Genomic DNA, 20,897 nt, shown 5'->3' on the forward strand with positions numbered 1-20,897 from the left:
GAAAGGGAAGAATGGAAGGAATAAAACAGAGCGAGGGGTGGTTAAAAGTCAGAACAGAAGAAAAGCAAGAACAGACGTAGAACAAGAAGGATGTGAAGGAAGGAAAAAGCAGAAACGGAGAAAGAAGAGAGAATGAGACGCTATGAGAGCGGTGAGAGTGAACCAAAATAGTAAAGTTGTGGGCCAGACAGATAAACAATGAGCTGAAACTATAAAGCTCTGTGAAGCAAGGGGGAGATGGAGATTCAGGTGAAACATCACTACCAAAGACACCTTTCACATTGTCACGTTTTTTTTCACATAGTCATTTCATAAATTATTAGAGGAAAAATATTGATTATGGCCGCTTTAACTATGAGGACAACGGTACACAGAACAGAAATAGTTGAAAAAAACGATCTTGAGTCCTTTCTCACCTGCACACATTTGGCCAATTGCTGCGTGAAGTGGATGTGAAAGTTCTGTTGAAGCATACCGGCAGCTTCAGTGAGCACATCTGAGAGCCCTGGGTGCCTTGCAGAACAGTGCAAATGCCCCCCACACTTTACAGACACATTAATTCATCAGCCTGAACAATCTGTTCCATAGTTGCAATCTGTGAACCCAAATCTAACTCCTGCCCACCCTTCAATGCCTACTGATGGGCCTGAGGGAGACCACACCAACCCCCCACTGGGAGAGAAAGACTGGCAGAGTAAAACCCTCTAATGGGACAACTGTAGACTAATATCGAACCCAAAGGAAATTGATTATGGGTAACTTTCTGGGGCAACTCAAATGGAAAGTGATAGGTGAAGGGCTTTTACTGTGCAAAGGAGGTTTGGACGCATTACATTTCTAGTGAAAGATGCAGTTTGGATGTGTTTGTGGAATATGGGCAAATAAAATGAAGTTAACGTGGATGATGTTGTTAAGAGTAGCAACGTTTTTATGCGAGACAAATCTCATGACAAGCCCACTCCTATATTCTGTTGTGGAATTTAGTTTTAGGAGAAGAGTGCCAATTTTCCACATCAAAGTCTGTTTACAGGTCTTGGGGAGTATTACTGCATATGTGAAAAAGGTTGTAGGCTCTAAAGCCTTTTGTGTTTCCACAGGGAGCTGTGCAAAGTCTGATAAATTGTTGCAAGTGATGCAATTTAAGACAACGTCGGTTGAGGCTGAATACTGTCTGAAAAAGAAAAAATCTGGGGGTGTGGAGATATAAAGAAGTGAGCTTGCCAGACCTCTGCAGTCCTCTACTCATCTCTGCAGCAGGCTAGAGGCTCCAGGCTACATTAGCCACTATTAGCATAACACACCCAAACCTCCAATCTTATTATGTGTGGAATAAAAAAGATGATATCTCTGGTTCTGCTGCATCAGTTTTGATCCTTTTTGTTTAAACTGTCCATCGTGAGTCTGACAGTGTTTTAGGAGTGCAATGTTAAATCAGTTGACTACTCTTTTCAGAACAATTTTGAGGTACTAGTCCTTTGTTTGAGTGTTTCTATTTGGTGAAACTTTACTTCCGCTTCACAACATTTCAGAGAAAAATACAATCATATGCAATCTATACAAATCAATGTACACTAAACACTAAACTAAAATTATGCATTTATGCATTGTTAGTACAGTAGTAGCATAGTAACCTGTCATTTACACTGAGAACATGAACACAGGATTATTCATTCCCAACTTTCATCAAGAGATTTCCTTGATTCCCTTCTGATTTGATTTTGTGTCATTAGCAGCTAAAGAGCCAGATGTTTTTATCAGGAGTTGATGGAAAACAAAACAGAGCTAAAAGAAGAGTGAATATTAGTCTTACACTGGACACAAACACAACTTCATTAAAATTGTTTCTCCATGTCTGCTGGATGTGTAAATAGGCAACTGCTTGCTGGAACATTCACACCTTTCTAATGTGACAATATCAGATGTTTGTTTCGATGCCCCCAACAGGCCAAACAAGTCAATTAATTCAGCTTTAATTAATGTTCTGAGCCAGAATTTTTCTTACGTCAGCGGATTGTGTTGAAATATGAATGCTGACATGACCTCGGCTACACCCAGTTCAGATATTGATATCATAACGTATACATCAAGATAAGAGTATAAAAGCTTTGTGAGTACCCAGGGAGGGACCAGCAGTCAAACCCAACCTGCTGCACAGGTGGATCAAACTCAGTGGTTGTAAATGAAATCAGACTTTGTTTAGTCATTTTAAAGGTGTTTCAGTACAACACGTTTGCTACATAGTGTGTTAATTTAAAAAATGACATAAAAGTACAGTACAACAAATGTATTTAGAAGGTGTTATTAATTAATTAATGTATTACTAAAGTGCAGTTGAGCAAATCATCTGATACCAAACAACGATGTTTCCGTAATCCTAACCAAGGTGTTTTTGTGCCTAAGTTTAACCAAACCTTAACCATATCGGCGTCAGATCAGAAAATGTTTTATTTATTTTTATTTAATTTTTTAAATGCCGTTGTTGTCCTGTCGATGGTGGCGTCAGATCAGTAAACGATTAACGATGTGCCATTCTGGAGGGCATGGACCAACAACATATTTTGTTGATTAATTTCAAGGACAGGTTGTGTTCTAAACTACAATCATTAGAAAAAGAGATTACAACCTACCATCTACAAAGCTTTCTTCAAACTAGCACAGATACACATATCCTTTTGGTAAAAGCAAATAAAAATCAACTACATCTGCAGAGATTTTCAGTCTTCAGCTCTTTGGAAAAGTAGAACAAGACTAGATCGGATTATTTCTAGTAAACAACTAATTCTGCTGTCCTATCCAATTAGCAACTCCATTCATGTGTGCTCATTAAGTTTATATGTTTTCTTAAATTCAAGTTAAATTCAGTTTGTAAAATTTCTATATCACTAGTTCCAAACCTTTTTGGCTTATGACCCATTAATAGCCTACAGATGACCAGTTGCGACCAAAAAAAAAGGCATCGTTTCATGTCAATTGTTAAAGTTTCGAGGAGGTAAAAGTCTCCAATATTTCAAACAAAAAAATGTAACTTTTGAAATGTTTTTTTCTTTTTCTCTCCTATATTGTTAATCACTTCACAACGCCTCATATTTACCGACCCTCAGTCGGAAACCACTGTTCTGCAGTATATAATAGTTTGTTACTTGTTGTCTACCTTATTATTAGTTGCAAAGTAGCGGTAGCGGTTGATTCATGAATTATTAGCATTGCAGAATATGATACCCATCGAAAAAGCAAGTCATAATCTTAAAGTTACAGACTGATGACGCTGCTCAACAAACGAACCTGGTTTTAACAGGAAAACAGGTGTTTACATTATTTAGAAAGACATCTGTCACAATAATGGAAACTTCTACCACTAACACTACTGTGCTGCTACTAACTGATAAAACAGTTGTGTTGTGTCTGTGTATTCTGTATTCTGTATTATTGACATATTTCTATACATTTCCAGAGAAACGGGAAACTTCTCATATTCAACTGCTAATATTTTAAGAAATAAGAAAGACATTTTAGCTGGACCACAGTGCAAAAATACACCATGGCCCTTTGAAACACACACACACACACACACACACACACACACACACACACACACACACACACACACAGTAAGGAGATTACTGGTATGCATAAAGCCAACATACCTCTATAAGCCTGCTGGCTGACTGTTTGTCCTTACCCTTTTGTGTGATCTGAACTCTTCTCGTCCTCTCGTCCTTCTGTTTCTCTCTCTCTGTCCTTCCTTTGTTCGAGTTTTGGTCTTGCCACGGACGTCCTCCTTGGTGGATGGAGGGATGAAGAACAGGAGAAGAGAACGAGACAGTAGGGTTTTTCTTCAGGAGAAGAGGTGCAGAGAAACCTGTTAATCCCACAGCAGAAGAAGCTGGAAGAAAAAGAGTAACACCTTCATTTTCATCCTTTCCTCCTACCTCAGACCTTTTCTCCTTTTTATGTATATCTCCAGTGCCTTCTTTCTCCCTTTTCTCGCTCCTCTCTTGTCAGTTTGACTTTTTCTTTCTCTTCCAGTGCTGAATACTCAGAAATGACTCATTTTCTTCTTCTGTTCTTTTCTCTCTCTCCTCTCCCTCTTCCATGTGAAGGTATACAGAGGTATAAGGAGTGAATGACTCCCTCCTCCTTTTCCATCCCTCCCTCTTTCTTGTTGGTATTAATGGTGACACGCAAGCTGCTCATTCACTGCCACTGATCCCTGTTACAGAGAGAGAGAGAGAGTCAGTGGGGGGTGATGAGGTGCAACATAGAGGAGGTTGTAATTAGACACAAAAGCACACACACACACGCACACACAAACAATTTCTTGGGTTAACAGTAAAACTAAATATGTCCCTGATAAACATACATATAAACACCCCAAGTTGAAAGCAATAATTAAAACTGCAAAAACTGTTTTTTCACTTCACTGTTTTTTTTGCACTTCAGGGCAGCAGAAACAAGCTGTTAACACAACACTGACATATCATCACCTTTTAAGTTGATATGGCAACCGTGTTAGTAAACAGTTGCCTATTTACACACCCAGCAGTTACAGAGCAACATTATCATTTATTTGGAGTCGTGTTTCTGTCGATCTGAAACTCCAATATTCACTCTTTTAGCTCTATTTTTGGTCTTCACTAACTCCTGATGGAAAAATGCTCCATTATGTTTACCAGCTAGTGGCTAACTCTGTCTGTCTGCCGTGTGGTGCTGGGTATTTAGTAGATTTGTATACCTCTTTGAATTACTGTACAGATGAAGTCAGTCTCAATCATTGTAATCATACACACGGCCCTGCAGATGCAGGAAATACAAAAAAGACTTGAGATTCAACTTTATTTTATTAATGGAAAAAAATCGCCCAAATATCATGTTTTTGGAGTGTGGGAGGTACTCGGAGTAAACCCAAACAGACACGGGGAGAACATGAAGACCCAGGACGTTCTGTGAGGTCACAGTGCTAACCACTGAGCCACCATGCGCCCTGACATGCTGCACCACGCCGCTCAGACGTCCACCGCGCTGAGCCAAGACATGGAGCTGCTGTCCTGAGGAGGAGGTTTTCATTTTCATGGTGGTCAGAGGTGCAACACATTTGAAGCAGAGAGGGCAGATGAACACTGACTCTCAGCCTGGTATTACAGAAACTGGTTTAACATTTGAGGAAACAAGCTTATTTACTTTCTTTCTGAGAGAGAGATGATAAAATTGTTATCAAACTCATGTCTGTATTTTAATCACAGAGCTGGAATCAGGATGTCGTCCTAGCTTAGCATAAAGACTGGAAGCACGGGGAAACAGGTAGCCTATCTCTGGCTCTGTGTGGTAGCTACATTTGGCTCACTTTTTATTACGAAACTGCTAAAATACACTGAGTAGGACACATGCACAGCAAACATCTGTTTTAACTCCTTTTCACTTTCTGCTGTATCAGGGAAAATCCTGTTTCTGTGTTTACGTTCAGTGTGAGTAGCCACATTGTGACAGGCTGATCAAACTGTACAGTGTGAAGAAGTTGTACATTTTGGCCATGCAGAAAGGGTGATTAAAACATGTAGCGTGAGTTAAGTAATGATGCCTTTTGAAGGCCAACATGGACACATGCAGTGGTGGATGAAGTATTCAGATCCTTTACTTGAGTAAAAGTACCGGTACAACAATGTAAAAATACTCCATTACATGTAAAAGTCCTTCAGTCAAAATCCTACTGAGTAAAAATACACAAGTTTTATCAGCAAAATGTGCCTAAAGAATCAAAGTAAAGATATCAGACATGTGAGGAGTCACAGGCCAAAAAGGTTCGGAACCACTGGTTTAATCTTTAACAATAACAATTTTATAAGATTATCATATATTTTCAAGGGAAAATCTTAATCTGTAAAGTAACTAGTAACTATAGCTGTCAAATAAATGCAGTGGAGTAAAAAGTACAATATTGTTTTCTGAAATGTAGTGAAGTAGAAATGTAAAGTACATGTAAAACAAGTCTGAAACTGTTTTTGGATTCATTTGAACCACAGACCATATTTTCTACACAAATTGTAAATCCTGGAAATTAAGATTGTGATATTTTTAAAACTGTCCAGAGAACATAGCTATGATATCAGCACTTGTAGTCCCAGGTGATTGGACTACAAACTGTGTCTGACCCTTTAATTCTGCCCAGTTTGGAAAATACACTTAAGTTAACACGTCGGTTTTTGTGTAATTTTTTCACTGGTGTTGACATGTTTACGTTTACATAGCCTGCATTTCATGTCTGGCATCTACATTTTATTATGAAGCAGGTTACTGTTCTTTTTTCTGCACGTTTGCAGCTCTGAAGAGTGGAAGAAGGTCAGTAAGCGTGAGAGGGAGAGGATTGGTGTCACTGTGCAGGATGATGGAGAGTTCTGGTGAACGCTACCCCCTGTCGGCAGATACCATAGATATTTACACGTATATATATATATATATATATATATATATATAATTGTATATATGACTAGGATTATGGAAAAATTGTATATATGACTAGGATTATGGAAAAATTGTGCAAAAATGCCTTGCCACCCCAGTTTTGGACAATCTAATTCAAAAATATATATATGAAAAGTTGTGGCTGGTCAAAATTTACAAGAGCGAAAGTCTAATGTCCGAGTGCAAGCGAATGGAGCAAGAGATGGAGCTCGGTTCTGTTTCATTCGGTCTGTGGTTCCGGTTCTACCCCTTCCCCAACAGGAGCTGTTCGCGACTTCACGAGGGAGGGAGATGTGGGATAGACAGAAGGTCAAAAACAGATTTTATCCTCATAAAATAAGAAACAAACAAACAGCCTTCCACAGTGTGGTCTCTAAGGTAAGGGCAACAGCCCTTTTTTTTAACAACAACATACACATAAGATACTAGATAAAAACCTAAGAACATGAACACAAGAACAAATACAAGTACCCCTCTGCCTGTCTGTCTCTCTCCCTCTGTCTGCCCTGCAGGGAGCTGACTCTAGATGAGCCTCCACAGACCTGCTGGTCCGGGCTGTGTGGTTATCCCTCTCTGGTCACTCAGGTCCACATACTGAAGGCTAGTGGACTCGCAGGACAAGACTCTGATGGAGGTAGATTTTTAGTTTTTTCACGAGTCATCAACAATGAGACACTTTACAGGATATTTGCTTAACACCACCAACAGATTACTGACTCAAAATTACCAGAGTTTAATCAGATCACTGAACTTCATAAACTTCACAAAAAGTGCTTTTTATATTATATCAGATTATATTATGCAGCGTTCTTTAGGTGCTTCTGTGGCACTCTGGACATTTCAGTGTTTAGTGGTATGCCCTGAATTATTATTGTGTTAGTTTGTATTATTATAATTGAACCCCCACCTTTATTTTTTGGGTTATTATTAAAATTCTTTGTGTCACTTTTATAACAAAAAACTCAGCAGAAATAAAGCAGCTCTGGCACGATGTCGGTTTTCGCCAGCAGATGGCAGTAGTAGCTTTGTAATGTCAGTGACTGGCGCTGTTATTCTTGTATAGCAGCAAGTGACACCAGTCTGAATGTACAACAGTCATGACAGCTACAAGTGCATCTAAGTGCAGTTATTAAAAATACTTGGCACCTTAATCAACATCTTCTTCGATCAGCGTGTGTAATATTTCCATTATTTTGTCTAGCTTGTGGGGGTGCACGGTGGCAGAGCGGCTACAGCTCCTGCCTCCCAATAAGGAGATCGTGGGTTCGTGGGTTCGATTCCCGGACCGGACCAACATCACACAATCTCTCTGGGTGGAGTCTGCATGTCCTCCCCGTGTTACCGTGGGTTCTCTCCGGGTTCTCCGGCTTCCTCCCACCGTCCAAAGACATGCATGTGTAGGTTAATTGATAACTCTAAATTGCCCGTATTGAATGAATGTGTGAGTGAATGGTTGTCTGTCCTTGTCTGTGTCTGTGTTCGCCCTGTGACGAGTTGGCCACTGTCCAGGGTGTGCCCTGCCTAAGGCCCGAAGTCACTGGGATAGGCTCCAGTCACCCGCGACCCCCTAACGGGGACCAAGCGGTAGAAAATGGATGGATGGATGGATGTCTAGCTTGTATATTTATATACCAACAACACAAGGAATTACATTTTAAAAATGTCAAATTTCATTTTGAATCTCACAAGAGCCACATCTGCTCTCATGCATGTCCACTGGATAATTAACTGTATGCACTGTATGAATAAAGAAAGGATGAGATTCAAACCTGAAAAATCAACATAAAAGTCAGTAGCCCGAGTTAGTTATATTTGTTTTCAGATTTAGTGATTTTGAGATAAGACCTCTGGTTGGATACAAATATTTCTGCTGTATTGTCTTGTTTAGTATAGTGAACAGAATGACTCCCAGCTGTGCCTGATTTTTGCCAGACCTTAATTGTACAGTCATGTAAAGATGCAGCTGCCTATTTTAGCCTCTGCTATATACAACACGTTAGCTAGAAGAATGGTGTAGCTAAGCCACAATGGAGATGTGGTTTGCTTTTGTAGCTTACAAGCTGATAATAAAAACAAAATGAATCAAACATTTCTAATCTTAAAGCATATCATTTTCTTATATTGTTTTTTAATATATATTTTCTGTACATGTTACTTGTTCCTGTATGTATTTTAAGCACCTGAAGCACCTCAACTTTACTTTTAATGAAATGTGCTCTATATAATAGCTTTACCTACTGTAGGAACAGACAATAAATAATTATCTTGATGAAAAGATGCCCTTATCGTTCTCTCTGTCTTTCTCAGGGTCTACAGGTGACTGCCGATGTCCAGTCATAAGGACAGAAGCCAGAACCATGGTCATTCTACAGCAGGTAAACACACACACACACACACACACACACACACACAGACTATCCCTCACCCCTCTCTGTGGATGTTTATCACACACACTCTGACCTCCATCCAAACTGTACAGGTGTAATCAAACTGTGCTGGACAGGAAGTGTGTGTGAGTTAAAACTCTGCTCCCACTGGATCACACACACAACTTTTAATTGTTTTTATACGGGAGAGGAAGAAAGATTGTGGATGATATTTGATCAACAGCAGAACATTTTTTCCAGTTTGAAGGAATTTTTGGATGTAACTGGTGAATTTGGAAGAAGAGGAAATTATTGTGTGATGACTAAACATCTGTGGCCCATGTTGTGAATTTGGTTTGAAAAAGTGAAGCATTTTTACAACATGACAGATTTTCTGAAGATGCTCTTGCTCTGTTTGTAACTGTTTGAACTTTTCATTGTGATTTTTTACCACCAAGCCAAGGATGTTTTGCATTGGAAGTCTCATATATTTTGGGATCTCTCTGTAGATCTGTTTTTTTAATAAATAACAACTATGCTCAGGAGACCTGTTGTCACCAGATTACAAATTAATATCGACCAATCGACACATCAGAACAAGAAGGAAGCTTTCACGTTTTAGTTTTTGCAATCCTGTTCACGCTCAGAATGGTGTGCAGATCTTAATGAGACGTGGTAACCATGACAATGAAAACGAACAGGAAGGAATCTGGTTGGCTGCTGGAGGGCTGGGATGCGAATGTACACCGTCTCAGCCACAGATACACCACCCTCATCCAGGTAAACTCAGGCTTCAGTCAGAGGACAGGGTGCTTCTGAACACCGATGACTTTTACAGTTTAGTCAAAGAATTTAACTGATTACAATTTTAAAAACTTGGTTTATAAACACAAAGTTTCGGGGCGCTCAGGTAGATTTAGGCTCTGAGTTGACCCCATACTAATGCAGATTGTGACTCTAAAGTCACCACAGTTCCTCATGCCATAAACACGTTTTTGATTTGTTTGGGATCAGGTCATACTTATCTTACACCACAGTCTCCAGGCTTTTAATGAAATAAGCTTAAACGTTATACTGTAATTTATGGGTTGTGAGTAGGAGAAGAAGTCTGGGCTTCGATTAAAGTTTGATAACACAAACACCTAATGAATCCACCTGTACTAAATGGATGTTCCGGTGTCTATATTTGCAGTGCGGTGTCGTGTCAAGTTCTTAGGGCACAAGTTTGAAAGGTTGCTCCTTAATAGTGTGAATTTCCTCCCGAGAGTTCCTGCTTGACTTTCTGTTGCATCAGGAATAGTTTTTAACTATATTATGTACTGGCAAGTGATGGCTGTCAGTGATTTGTTTGGTGGCTATTGTGCTGCTTTTGTTCAGTCACTTGTTGTGTTGTTGGTCTGGTTTGGTTTGTTGGAGAAGGAAAACAAAGTGGCCTGGGAAGTTCTGGTCTCAGAAAGATTTCATCCCTGAGGAGAACAGGGCCCAGGGTTCACGATGGGTTTACAGCAGGCACATTTGGAAGTTAAAATCAGACTCTGAAGCTTTAGTTTGCTTTGTTGAGTTGAAAACAATACAGCTTAAACTGCACCAAACAACGCTACTGAGACGGTGCAGTTTTCTTTCAGAAGACCTGCACTGTGGTTTGTTTCAGCTTGTGGAACTGACGGTGCTACCATACCAAAGATATTGTCACATACACATGCTCGCTTTGTAGCACTCACACAGGTTTCAGCCCATTTATCCACTCTGCTATGGAGCCTGGAGTGTGCCACCAGAATAATTAGACACTTTTACAGTGTCTACAGTCTATTGATTATTTAACACAACACAAACTTCAACTTTCAGCTTTATGCCAAAATAACAACTATGCATCCACCCATAAGGTTACATAAAAAAAATACAATGTAAAAAAATTTAATGTCATAAATATCAATGAGTTCTTGACCAGCCATGATCCCTTCAGGAGACACTCTGCATGATACTTTAATCGTTTTTTTCAGCGTATTTACTGCAGATGTTGTGATGATACTGACTGTAATTTATACTGATAAACTTTTTACTGATAAATCTGTTTTTAGAAAACAAATGGCTGGTGAGGCTTTACTGATTTCATTTATCTTAGCTGAATCTTCACAAGAAGCAGGAATTTGTGCAAAGTAAGATCAATAAAACATGATAGAAATTATGCAGCCATTTTTAGTATAGCATGTAAAAGCATGTATGATTATACAGAGAGCTTCCTGATTTGGAATGGAGATTCAGCAGTCGTTTTTAAGGCGTTAACACTACTGAAATGTGTTTAAACTCACAGATAAATTAGGTTAGTAGCTCAAAGCTAAAGCTGAATAGTTCCATTTAAGCCTTGCATGATCAAAAAAGATGGAAAATACCATTTTCATAAAATCAGAGTTGAGACTTTGAACTAGTTCTTTAAAAAAATAATTTAGGATTGTGATTTAGTTCTCGCAAATGTGTAGTAACACGACTCTCTATGTGTGTGCATGTGTGCTCTTGTACTGTACTATTTCTGATTCTGATTATATTAACGGTTCTTATCAAAGAAGGCTGTTCAATACTCTTACATTTGCTGCCAGGAAAAATATAATACACCACCTGCAATTGTGGGATGGCATAAACTGATACATATGCATTTTGTATACATATTATCCACATATTTCTTTTTAATTATTTATTTTCCCTTCTTCCTCTCCAGATGTTTATTTGTTGCATCACTGTCGACTGTAATATACATAGATGCTATGATATTTCCCTTTCCATTTATATTTCCACAATACATTTATGTGAGTGTGCAATTATCTTCGAGTATATTATGTGCTATGTACATCATATATCATGGCTCTAAGTCAGATGTTTAGTTCTTGTGACCACTGTGTATTGTTGGTATTGTTGGAGCTGTCTGTGTTTGTGTTTATGTGTTGAAAAGCATAATAAAAATATAAAAAAGGGTGGGGTTAGGCATGTAGTTGTGATGGTTAAGCTCAAGAGCTAGGGAATACAGTATGTCAATGAAGGTCCTCACAAGTATCAAAGTACACAAATATGTGTTTGTTTGTGTGTTGATGTCCTCAGGGTCAGCATGAGCCACTGCCTGATCGATCCCTGCTGACGTGCTCAGAGCAGCACAAATCACTAGCTGTTGTACTGACACACACACACACACACACACACACACACACACACATCACCCCCAAATGTAGAAAACAACTGAAGCAGACTCACACCCCTACCTTCCTTTTCCATAGCCCATTACATGTATTGACAATTCCAAATCCAGTGTTTTTTTCCTCTAATTGGTTTATATACAGCTGACCGGACAGTGATGCTAATGATGCTGGTGTACTCTGTAACACAGTGTTCAGAACAGGCTCTGCAATCCATGGAAATATGGACCGCTGCTCTGGTTGTTCTTTCCAGCATCGATTCTCTCGCCGTTTCAGCAGCAGCACTCTGCTCTCCTGGTAAATCTCTTTCTTTCTCTGCCTGTGTCCTCCGAGGGATGACAGCGAATCTGCTTGTGTGTTGCTCTCTTGCTTGTTCCAGTATTGGCCTCTTAGTCTGCGGGTGTTCAGGTCACTGAAGGTCTTAGTCGTAACCAGGAAGTAGGGGTGCGAGGGAAGGATGAGGCCCTGGGTTCGCTCCAACAGGTCCAGATCAGTCCAGGTAAGACTAATTTGTGATTTAGTCAGAAATAAAATAAGTCAGAAATATATGCATCCAAGTACTCAAGGATGTGAGTAGCCATGCTTTTAAGCCTTGTTTTTAGGGTTTTAATACTTTAATAATTTAAGACTAATGAAAGAGTATAATTTGGCTTTTTTCCTTTTATCTCTTTTATACCAATCAACCATAGTAAATAGTAAGTGTGACATAATATAATGGTGGCATCTATATGTGTGTGTGTGTGTGTGTGTGTGTGTGTGTGTGTCTGTGTTAAGACAGTAACTCAGGAACAAAGCTGCTTAGCTAAAAACAGCTTCTCCCTACAGATTCATTAGATTAGATCTGAATCACTTTGCGACATAAACATACATTATGTATAATTCCTTAATGCTTTAAGATGTAGAATTCATGGGTTTCCAAAAATGTCTTGCCGTTGAAATCTGCTTCAGACCATGAATGTGTGCGTCTCTCTTCGCGAATCTTTCCTGATTTTCTCTACTGTGAGCGAGCTGATTAAGACAAAATGTCAACACAAATAATCAAATAGTCAAATAATCTTAAAATGAATACAGAGTTTATGTTTCACTTTAGGTGCTCTGCTTAAAAAAAAACCATGACACCAGACATAAAATATTAACAAATTAGTGCAATAATTTTTTTGTTAATGAGATCTGTAGCTCAAGTGTTCATGTTTACAATACTGTGATGAATTAGACGGTGTATGAAGCAGTTCAGGTCCTTGTTGTCCATTTGTACATTATGTATGGCTGTGACTGGGTATATGAGTGAAGCTCTTTGACAACCAGTCTGTTTCACAATCAGGACAGGACTGTAGGGAATCTGTCAGACGTCTGACTGGCCATTTGTGCATGTATATAGAATTAAATTTTTTAGCATTAGCAAAATAAAATAGACGTTCTGGGCTGTAGTGCAATAAAAAGCCACCACTCTGAAAGAGAAAGTGATCTTTTAAACTAGTAATGAATCAATATGATGCTAGAACGCACCTGTATTGTAGTTTTATAGTAGAGCTACTGTTTGCTATAAGCAGAATGTAATTGAGGGTTCACATTTTCTGTTTGAATGGTGCTGCAAATTGACATGATATCACATCTCTTTTTCTGTCATTTCTGTTTTTCAATATGTGGCTTGCAACCTTGAAATATAAAAATGCTATCAGGAGCTACAACATGGGAAGAATACCACTGTGTTGTACTGTTAATGCTTACAACGGTGGTAATTAGGCCTGCTGTTTAATTACTCTTGTAAGTTATGAATAAGTGTTGGTTGAATTGTCTTTAATAGTCTTAATCGTAATCCTGAAGCCAACAAACACAGATGAGGCAGAAGCAGATTTCCTGGTGGTCTCCACAAACGTCTGCTAACATAATGTCTCTCTCTCTCACTCACTCAGTCACACACACACACACACACACACACACACACACTGCATGTCTGTATGAATAGAGGGATTGTGACCTTTAAGGACATGGGGAGAAGGGTGGGTGAGGGATGTGGTGTTTTGATTTCTGTTTCCTTTTTTTAAGATTTATTTATTTATTATTTTACCAAAAACAGAAACATGAAACGTATCTATCTGAGAGCTAAACTGGTCTGGGTGCATATATCAGCAGCATCTTGAATCTTAATTCAAACTAACAAATAGAGGAGACACGATGTAAGTAAAATGAGAAAAAGGACCAAAAGGGGAAAATAAAGTGCAGTGTTTCATGTAGGTCTGTTATATTAGACCTGTTTCACTGAAATAGAAATAGTGTATTATTCAAGGTCTTAATATCAGCCAAAGAGGGCCAATGAGAGTGAGTGGTGTCTAGGATGGTGGCCTCTTTCAATTGGCCATCATTCACCCCAATGTGCTAAATTCCCTCATCAAAAACTTTTTAGTTTATATTCACATTATATTCCCCTATTAGAGGCTGTGTCCTTCACATGGGGTGGCAACTAAAATGGGACTGTCCTGCTCCAGCGTCCTGTTTCTGTGAAACTGAAGCCTTTGGAGAACTCAAGGCTGGTAGGATGAACCTCCGCCTTCTCCCCAAAGTCTACAGAGGGTCCTTCACAGTGCTTTCTCGAGGTCTTGCCCCTAGCCTCACAGAGATAAGTGACTGGTGTGTAGTGAAGTTTGGGATACCTGAGAATACAAAAGAATAAACTGGTGGTGTCCTCCAAATCTGGGCCAAAGAAAGACACATTTATTTGTCACATGTGGAGGAGCCTTTAAAATGAAATTACAGCCTTTAAAATGAAATTACATTACAAACCTACATTGCCAAGTAGGTTTTCACATACAAGAATTTGCCTTGCTATTTTGGTTCATAACAATAAAAAATAATTAAACACAGCAAAAGTCAAGAATCATACATATAAAATAAATTAGTTTACAATAAAAAGATATAGAAATATGTAATATATATAGGCCTATATGTGTTTTTAAATTGAAAAGAGTTGTACAGTATTTGACCTAATATGCAGACTTTGAAGGAGGCAGCTCCTGAAATTGAAAATGGGCCAATCCAGGGAAGGACTATTAATACATTACTGTTAATAATGTTTTTGAATAATGCTAAACTGCCAACAATTTTTGTCTCTTGAAATTAATACATTTTAGCCACCAGGAGGCGATAATGATATATCTTAGGAGAAAGAAATGAACTGTGTTGTTTTCAAGGAGGTGAAATTCAAGAGGTTGTGTCATGAAAATAAATGAAGCCCTTTACTGATGCTTATGTGTACATACAACTGTCGAAAAAGTAAGCCATACTTCAGTTAATTGTGACTTTAATTCATAAGCAAGTGTTAGTTACGACTTCCGAATCTCGGAGGACTGATTTCATGAGGAGTACTTGAAGGCAGCATGAGCGAAAGGGGAGAGACAGGCGCGCGTGTGTGCGCGTGCGCGGCCACCGACGCAGCCCTGCCTATTATTACCGCTGACGTCCCTCTCCCTCCCTCTTTCTCTTGTCACTGTGTTTTCGGAAGGTGCAGGGGGGGCATCCCGTTTTCTGTCGTCTTCACTGAAAACAAATGTTATGTTTCCGGCACACTGGAGACATATCTTCGTGTTCCGCCGCTGCTCATCAGACGCCGGCGACTTTTTATTCTCCGCAAAAGCTCTGGCGACCGAACCGAGTGAGAGGAGCTAAGGGCGGACTGGACTGAGAGGAAGAACCGGAGACAGACGGGGAGGCTGCACATCCGCCGCTTTCTTTAATTCAACGCAATTTGCCATTGATTTATACCCCAAGGCCCCGGACATCTCTCGGTGTCTCGAAATCTGTCTCAAAGGGTTCCTGGTTCTGTTTCCGTGCGAGACACCGTTTTTGACATTTGTCACCCAGACAATTATCATATTAGCCAGCTAACAGAGAACCAGAAACTCACCCTTTCTTCTCAACTCTACCCGCGGTGGTCGCACAGAGACCACGGCTGTGTTTTCTCAGTTTAACCCTTATCAGTTGCCTCAATGGTTGCGTTGTCTTTCCTTTCTCAGCAGAAGACGATGCAGCTGAAAGTAAAGCGGTGACCACCGGGATTGTTTTATTAACGACCCAGCCAGTGTCCACCATAATGGTACGATAGCATCTGGGAAGGATTGGGGGAAAGTGAAAAGCTAAGTGGGGGGGGGGGTTCAGTCTGGGCTGTTTTTTTTTCTTCTTCAGATGAGGCTGTGTTGGTACCAACAACACCAGACAGACATGAGGTGGATGTAGCGAACCAGTTTGTTTTTTACGCATCAATTTAAGCTGGATCACTGTCTTGCTGATCCGTGCTGCCTTCAAGGACTGTGACAATGAGGATTGTATGAGAAGTGAGGTTGTTTTTTTCCCCCCCGATACACAGAGCCTGGTGTGACTGACAAGCAGGCTAATCTGGGGGTGTTTTATTTTAACCCAGTGTGAACACAAACCCACTTCTTTATTTTCTCTTGGACGGACGGCGAAGCGCACTCAGGGACGAAAATGTCTTTACGCACGGCACTGCCTGGGAACGAGAGGAACCCGGACCATGTAAGTATATCATTAAAGCACAGGGCGTCTATTTGTCACCCTCAGCTGCAGGAATAGGTTACCATTAGGTTTTATTGTGCTTTTGAAGAAAATAATAATAATAACCCCCTCAACCCTCAGGCCTTGAGATTAGTCTGCCAAGTGCAAAGAGCAGCTGCAATCAAGCAAGGCGACACAGACGCGCTAATCTCCCCTAGCTCACTTGGGACAGGTTGCAATTGGACACACTGGCTGGAGATGGAGAATACGGGGAGAGAAATGAGGGGTGGGGGAGGTTTGGGTGCCTTTTGAGTGGGTGCAGAGTCCTGTTTTGTTAAATCGATTACACGCAAAATGCACAAATTTAATCAATGAGTTGCCTAAAAAAAATCTTCCTCTACTTTCACCGCCACCTTCTTCACCCACCGGTGTCTTCAGTGCGCATGTTTGTCTTTCCCCCAGCTGATCAATAATTAATGCATCTGATGCAAGGCCACCCAGCCCTTTCCACACCCTTCCTAACCTGCACCCATCCCTCCTTTTCTCTGCCAGGCCATCCCTCCTCCATCACCTCACTTCCAGCTCTTCACCTTCTCTGTCCCCCTCCACCCTGTCTGGTCTGTCTGGTTTCCCCTTTAATGAAGGCAGCTCAGTGGGCAGCACAATATTGCAAAATCTGCTGTGTCAGGCTAGCCGGGTTTGTCCTGCTGATGTTTTTCTGTCTGTGGCAGCGTCTGGGTTTTGAGGACTTTGAGTTGATTTGGCTTGTTGAAGCATTTTACAGGATTTGTTTTGTGAGGATTGGTTTTGTAAATATTCTTGTAAGGATGTGAGCCTCTCTCTAATATCCCTTCGCCACATATTGACATCAGTAGTGCAGCTGTACAGAGAATCCCCACCTTGATCAAGGGCACCTAGCTCACACCAACCTAGCAGCCTGAAATATCACTCACACTCATTCGAAGCTCTCACAATGAGCTACTTCCTCTTGCAGCACCAGCCAGCAGCTGACAAAATACAGAATACTTCCCTCCTATTTTTTAAAGGGTATGTCGTCACCACCCCAGTCCCTGTATGTCTGGTGTTATCGTGCCAGTGTCTCATGTGATATAAATGACAGCCACCAGTAGTGCTGATTCACAGAATTTATCTAACAGTTAGCTGGTTTCCTGGGCTTTCACACTGACCTTTTACCACAGTGACAGTGTTGAATTTATGCCATATTTTGGGTGGGACGCAAAACTGACATTAATGGCTGCGGGCTGTAATGTACGTTTTGAATGGCAGCCATGGGAAAATACATGAAAATCATACATAAAGATAAGGTCCCTCTGCTCAGGGGCATTTACTGTATGCATGTTAAGCCTTGACTGTACCCATGTGAGAGATGCTGCCACCTTTCCTTACTAACCTGCCGTGTGATTTTGACCGTGCTCCTGACTCACTGGGATTGTTACAGTCAGGTGTTTATTGCCTGTAGCCCTTGCCAGGATCCATAAACACTTAAAGAGGTGGCAGAATCCAGGAGGTATTTTGATCTTTTTATATGAACCTGTTGTGGATGGTTTGGACAGTTTGTGTCAGGACACACCCAAATGTAGGACTCTAAAAAGTGACGCTGCATTTAGATAGAGCCTTTTATTCCAGTAATAATCAAAATAAAGAAGCTCAGTCATGCCACCAGGAAACTCCCTTTCCAGTTACTTAACATTTTTACAATATCTATTCATATTATTATAAAGAGGCTTTTTAGCGGGTGCCACTGGTGGCTCTCTGCTCCTGTTTAGTATCTGCAGGAGTGATTAAACAGTTTCTCCTGAACAAAACAGAGCAGTAAACCAATAATTGTGCCTATTAAAGTTTAATTTTTGTCAGACGTTTGCTTGTGGTTGAGTGCTGGTATTTTGTATGACAGAATTCTTCTTTCTGCCCGTGAAAGCAGGATAACTGAATGAACACTTCAGTTAGCAATCATGTAAACACCTGCAGTAATAATCATTTGTTCTGTTGTCTTCACTATGACATCAGTCCCACTGCTGTGAAATCAGTAGTTTTGAGTTTTCTCTTCACAGAACAGAACTGGCCATATGTAGGTGCACCCTTATAATGTAGAAGAGGAGTCTTTTATAAAAGCAGTGGAGGGAATCTACTATTTGGCTGTGAGCTGGACAGCAGAATGATTGCTGTGCTCGCTCAGTCACAAGCCAGTCTTGTTAGCAACCTCACCATGGCAACAACAGGGGGTCCTCCATACCCCCCACCCGTTACCCCTCCCAACCCACCCTTGTCCAACAAACACACATATGCACAGTCATTTGCTCTCATACAGACAGTCTTCTGGATATGCAAGCGCACACACACAGTAGCTCTGTTCACTCAATCTATATTCATCATACAAGGGCTGGAACAGATGATCAGCACGGTCTCTTGCAATATGTTATCGAAACACTGGAGTTCATGTTACTGTGTGCGCTCAGACTGTAAGCACTTTGATAGTGGAAGCTATCATGTAATTAAGATGCTCACAACTGATTTGAGCTATTTCGATCCAAGAAAGCATCTCACTACTGTCTCTCTGGCTTCAAACAAGACTGAGGTCTTACCTTACTCCTTCAGTTAGCGTAAGAGCTTTTTCATGAAGTCTTTGACAAGAAACAAGCAAATGTCTTGGAATAGATATTGATACAGCTGCCTTTGCTAATTTTAAAGCTGAATGTTTTGGATGCATGTGTGTTTCTGGGCATATAGTAACATGTCCGTGCATGTACACGTGTATTTGGCATGTGACACAGAAAGTGAATGTAGTGCTTTTTCACTCTGTTTCGTAACCTACTGCAGAGTTGACACCATCATAAACACACCATAACACAACTCAGCCCGTAATATTTATCCTCCCGTGGCTTTGTCATCTTCCGAGATCATTATCACCACACTGAGTTATAATTCAATCACAGCACTCATGACATGACAGCCAGAGCTTTCACACCAGGATCCGCAATTTGCATGTTCGTGCTCGCTGTTCCCTCCATTGCCTCCCTTCTGTTGTTCAGCCTTCGTCTTCTCATTTCACTTCTCTTCCTCGCGTTACCCCCCTTTACTTCTGACTCCATCAAGTCCCCTGGATCCAAAGTCACAGAAACCAGACATAAGGGAAGATGTCCCTTCCACTCCAGGCAGCATCCATGTCCTCCATCCTTCTCCTCCATTCACCCCTTGGACAAGTAAAAAAATTGTTCAAGGTGCTTTTTGTACTCTTTACACATTACATTAAGTCCCGTAATTGCACTTTTGTGTAATTATTATATCCTCTTGTGCTGGATTTTTAAAAAAAATCATACAAAAATTATGTAGACAAATTATGTAGGTTTTTCAGACAACATGCATCCGAAAATTATCATTTGTAAAATGCATCAAACCTGCGCACTGCCATCATCATCAAGACGTTACACCGTTTGTGCCCAAGTAAAGTATTGTAGCAGTGTACTTGCCGTGGATGTTTTGATTCTCTAAGGACCTCATTCATATCTTGCATCAAATTGTTCCCTTAGCTCCTTGTGACCTCTAACACATTTTGGTCTATACAATTACATTACTCTTGATTATCTCTCTGTCTTGTAAAATAATGTCATAAATCAACTTCAGATATGTTTCTGAGATTGTGTCTGTATCAGTGTTCATCCTCCTATAGTTTCCTCATTTCCACACACACACAACTTTACCTAACCTGCTGATCCTGCATCTGTTATAGGTCTGCAAGTGCTTGCATTTAAACTTTTGTTCTTGTGTCCTTTTCTCAGTGTGTTGTGTTGGTTAACTGCCAAAGATATTCTTGTATATGTGTTGTTTTGTATTTGTATTCTCAGGGGAATCCAATGTTGTGTCAAGGTTAGAAGAATGAGGAAAATCAGGACATTTTGTCATAATTTGTTTGTTATAATGATGCATAGCACTTGGGTTTAGGATTATAACAGTAGACTCAAGTTTAGGTAAGAGTGAACCATGTGGTGGTGAAGTTCAGAGCTTGAATATAGCCAGTGAAGGTCCTTGCAAGTATAATAAGCAGTAATAAGCAGGTATGCATGTATGTCTGTGCTTTCTGTTGCTGTACTGTGGGAATGGACAAACTATTTTGCTTGGGGCTAGTCATGAGGTTTTATCTGTGTGTGTGTGTGTGTGTGTGTGCGTGAGAGAGAGAAAAGGAAGTCATATAGTAGGTGTGGGTGAGTGCTTGTGCACACATGTACAGATGTGCGTCCTTACAAAAAAGCTTGCATGCCTTTCTGTATGCCACCGCAGGGCAGAGCAGGGCTTTTGTGTTCCCTGTGCAAGCGAAAGATTCATGAGCTCTCTGTCCTGACTTGTTACCCAGAAGCTGGCACCCACCTCT

General features: G+C 40.4%; 1 protein-coding gene and 2 long non-coding RNA genes across 13 annotated transcripts in view; all 3 read left to right on the top strand.

Annotated features, from left to right (window-relative positions):
• Positions 1 to 4,907: 4,907 nt before the first annotated feature.
• Positions 4,908 to 6,816, top strand: LOC122879012. The gene is made up of 3 exons (XR_006378608.1): positions 4,908 to 5,132; positions 5,241 to 5,298; positions 6,718 to 6,816. It is a non-coding gene; the product is annotated as an uncharacterized LOC122879012 (long non-coding RNA).
• Positions 6,817 to 6,857: 41 nt separating this feature from the next.
• On the top strand, positions 6,858 to 12,495 carry LOC122879013. 2 transcript variants are annotated; one of them, XR_006378609.1, is made up of 3 exons: positions 6,858 to 7,090; positions 8,764 to 8,831; positions 12,384 to 12,495. It is a non-coding gene; the product is annotated as an uncharacterized LOC122879013 (long non-coding RNA). The 2 variants fall into 2 exon arrangements; XR_006378610.1 differs by lacking the exon at positions 12,384 to 12,495 and adding an exon at positions 8,936 to 9,053.
• A 2,935-nt stretch (positions 12,496 to 15,430) lies between these two features.
• The window catches only part of mark4b (MAP/microtubule affinity-regulating kinase 4b), a 57,912-nt gene continuing 52,445 nt past the window's right edge, over positions 15,431 to 20,897 (top strand). For 3 of the 10 annotated variants that reach the window (XM_044203887.1, XM_044203889.1, XM_044203888.1), the window contains exon 1: positions 15,435 to 16,531. In XM_044203887.1, the coding sequence (XP_044059822.1) occupies positions 16,484 to 16,531 (48 nt within the window). In that variant the 5' untranslated portion in view covers positions 15,435 to 16,483. Of the gene's footprint in view, positions 16,532 to 20,897 lie in introns of all 10 variants that reach the window. The other 7 variants (XM_044203886.1, XM_044203882.1, XM_044203891.1 and 4 more) reach the window with 5 other exon arrangements.

Source organism: Siniperca chuatsi, linkage group LG7 (genome assembly GCF_020085105.1).
Source record: "Siniperca chuatsi isolate FFG_IHB_CAS linkage group LG7, ASM2008510v1, whole genome shotgun sequence".
Taxonomy (NCBI): domain Eukaryota; kingdom Metazoa; phylum Chordata; class Actinopteri; order Centrarchiformes; family Sinipercidae; genus Siniperca; species Siniperca chuatsi.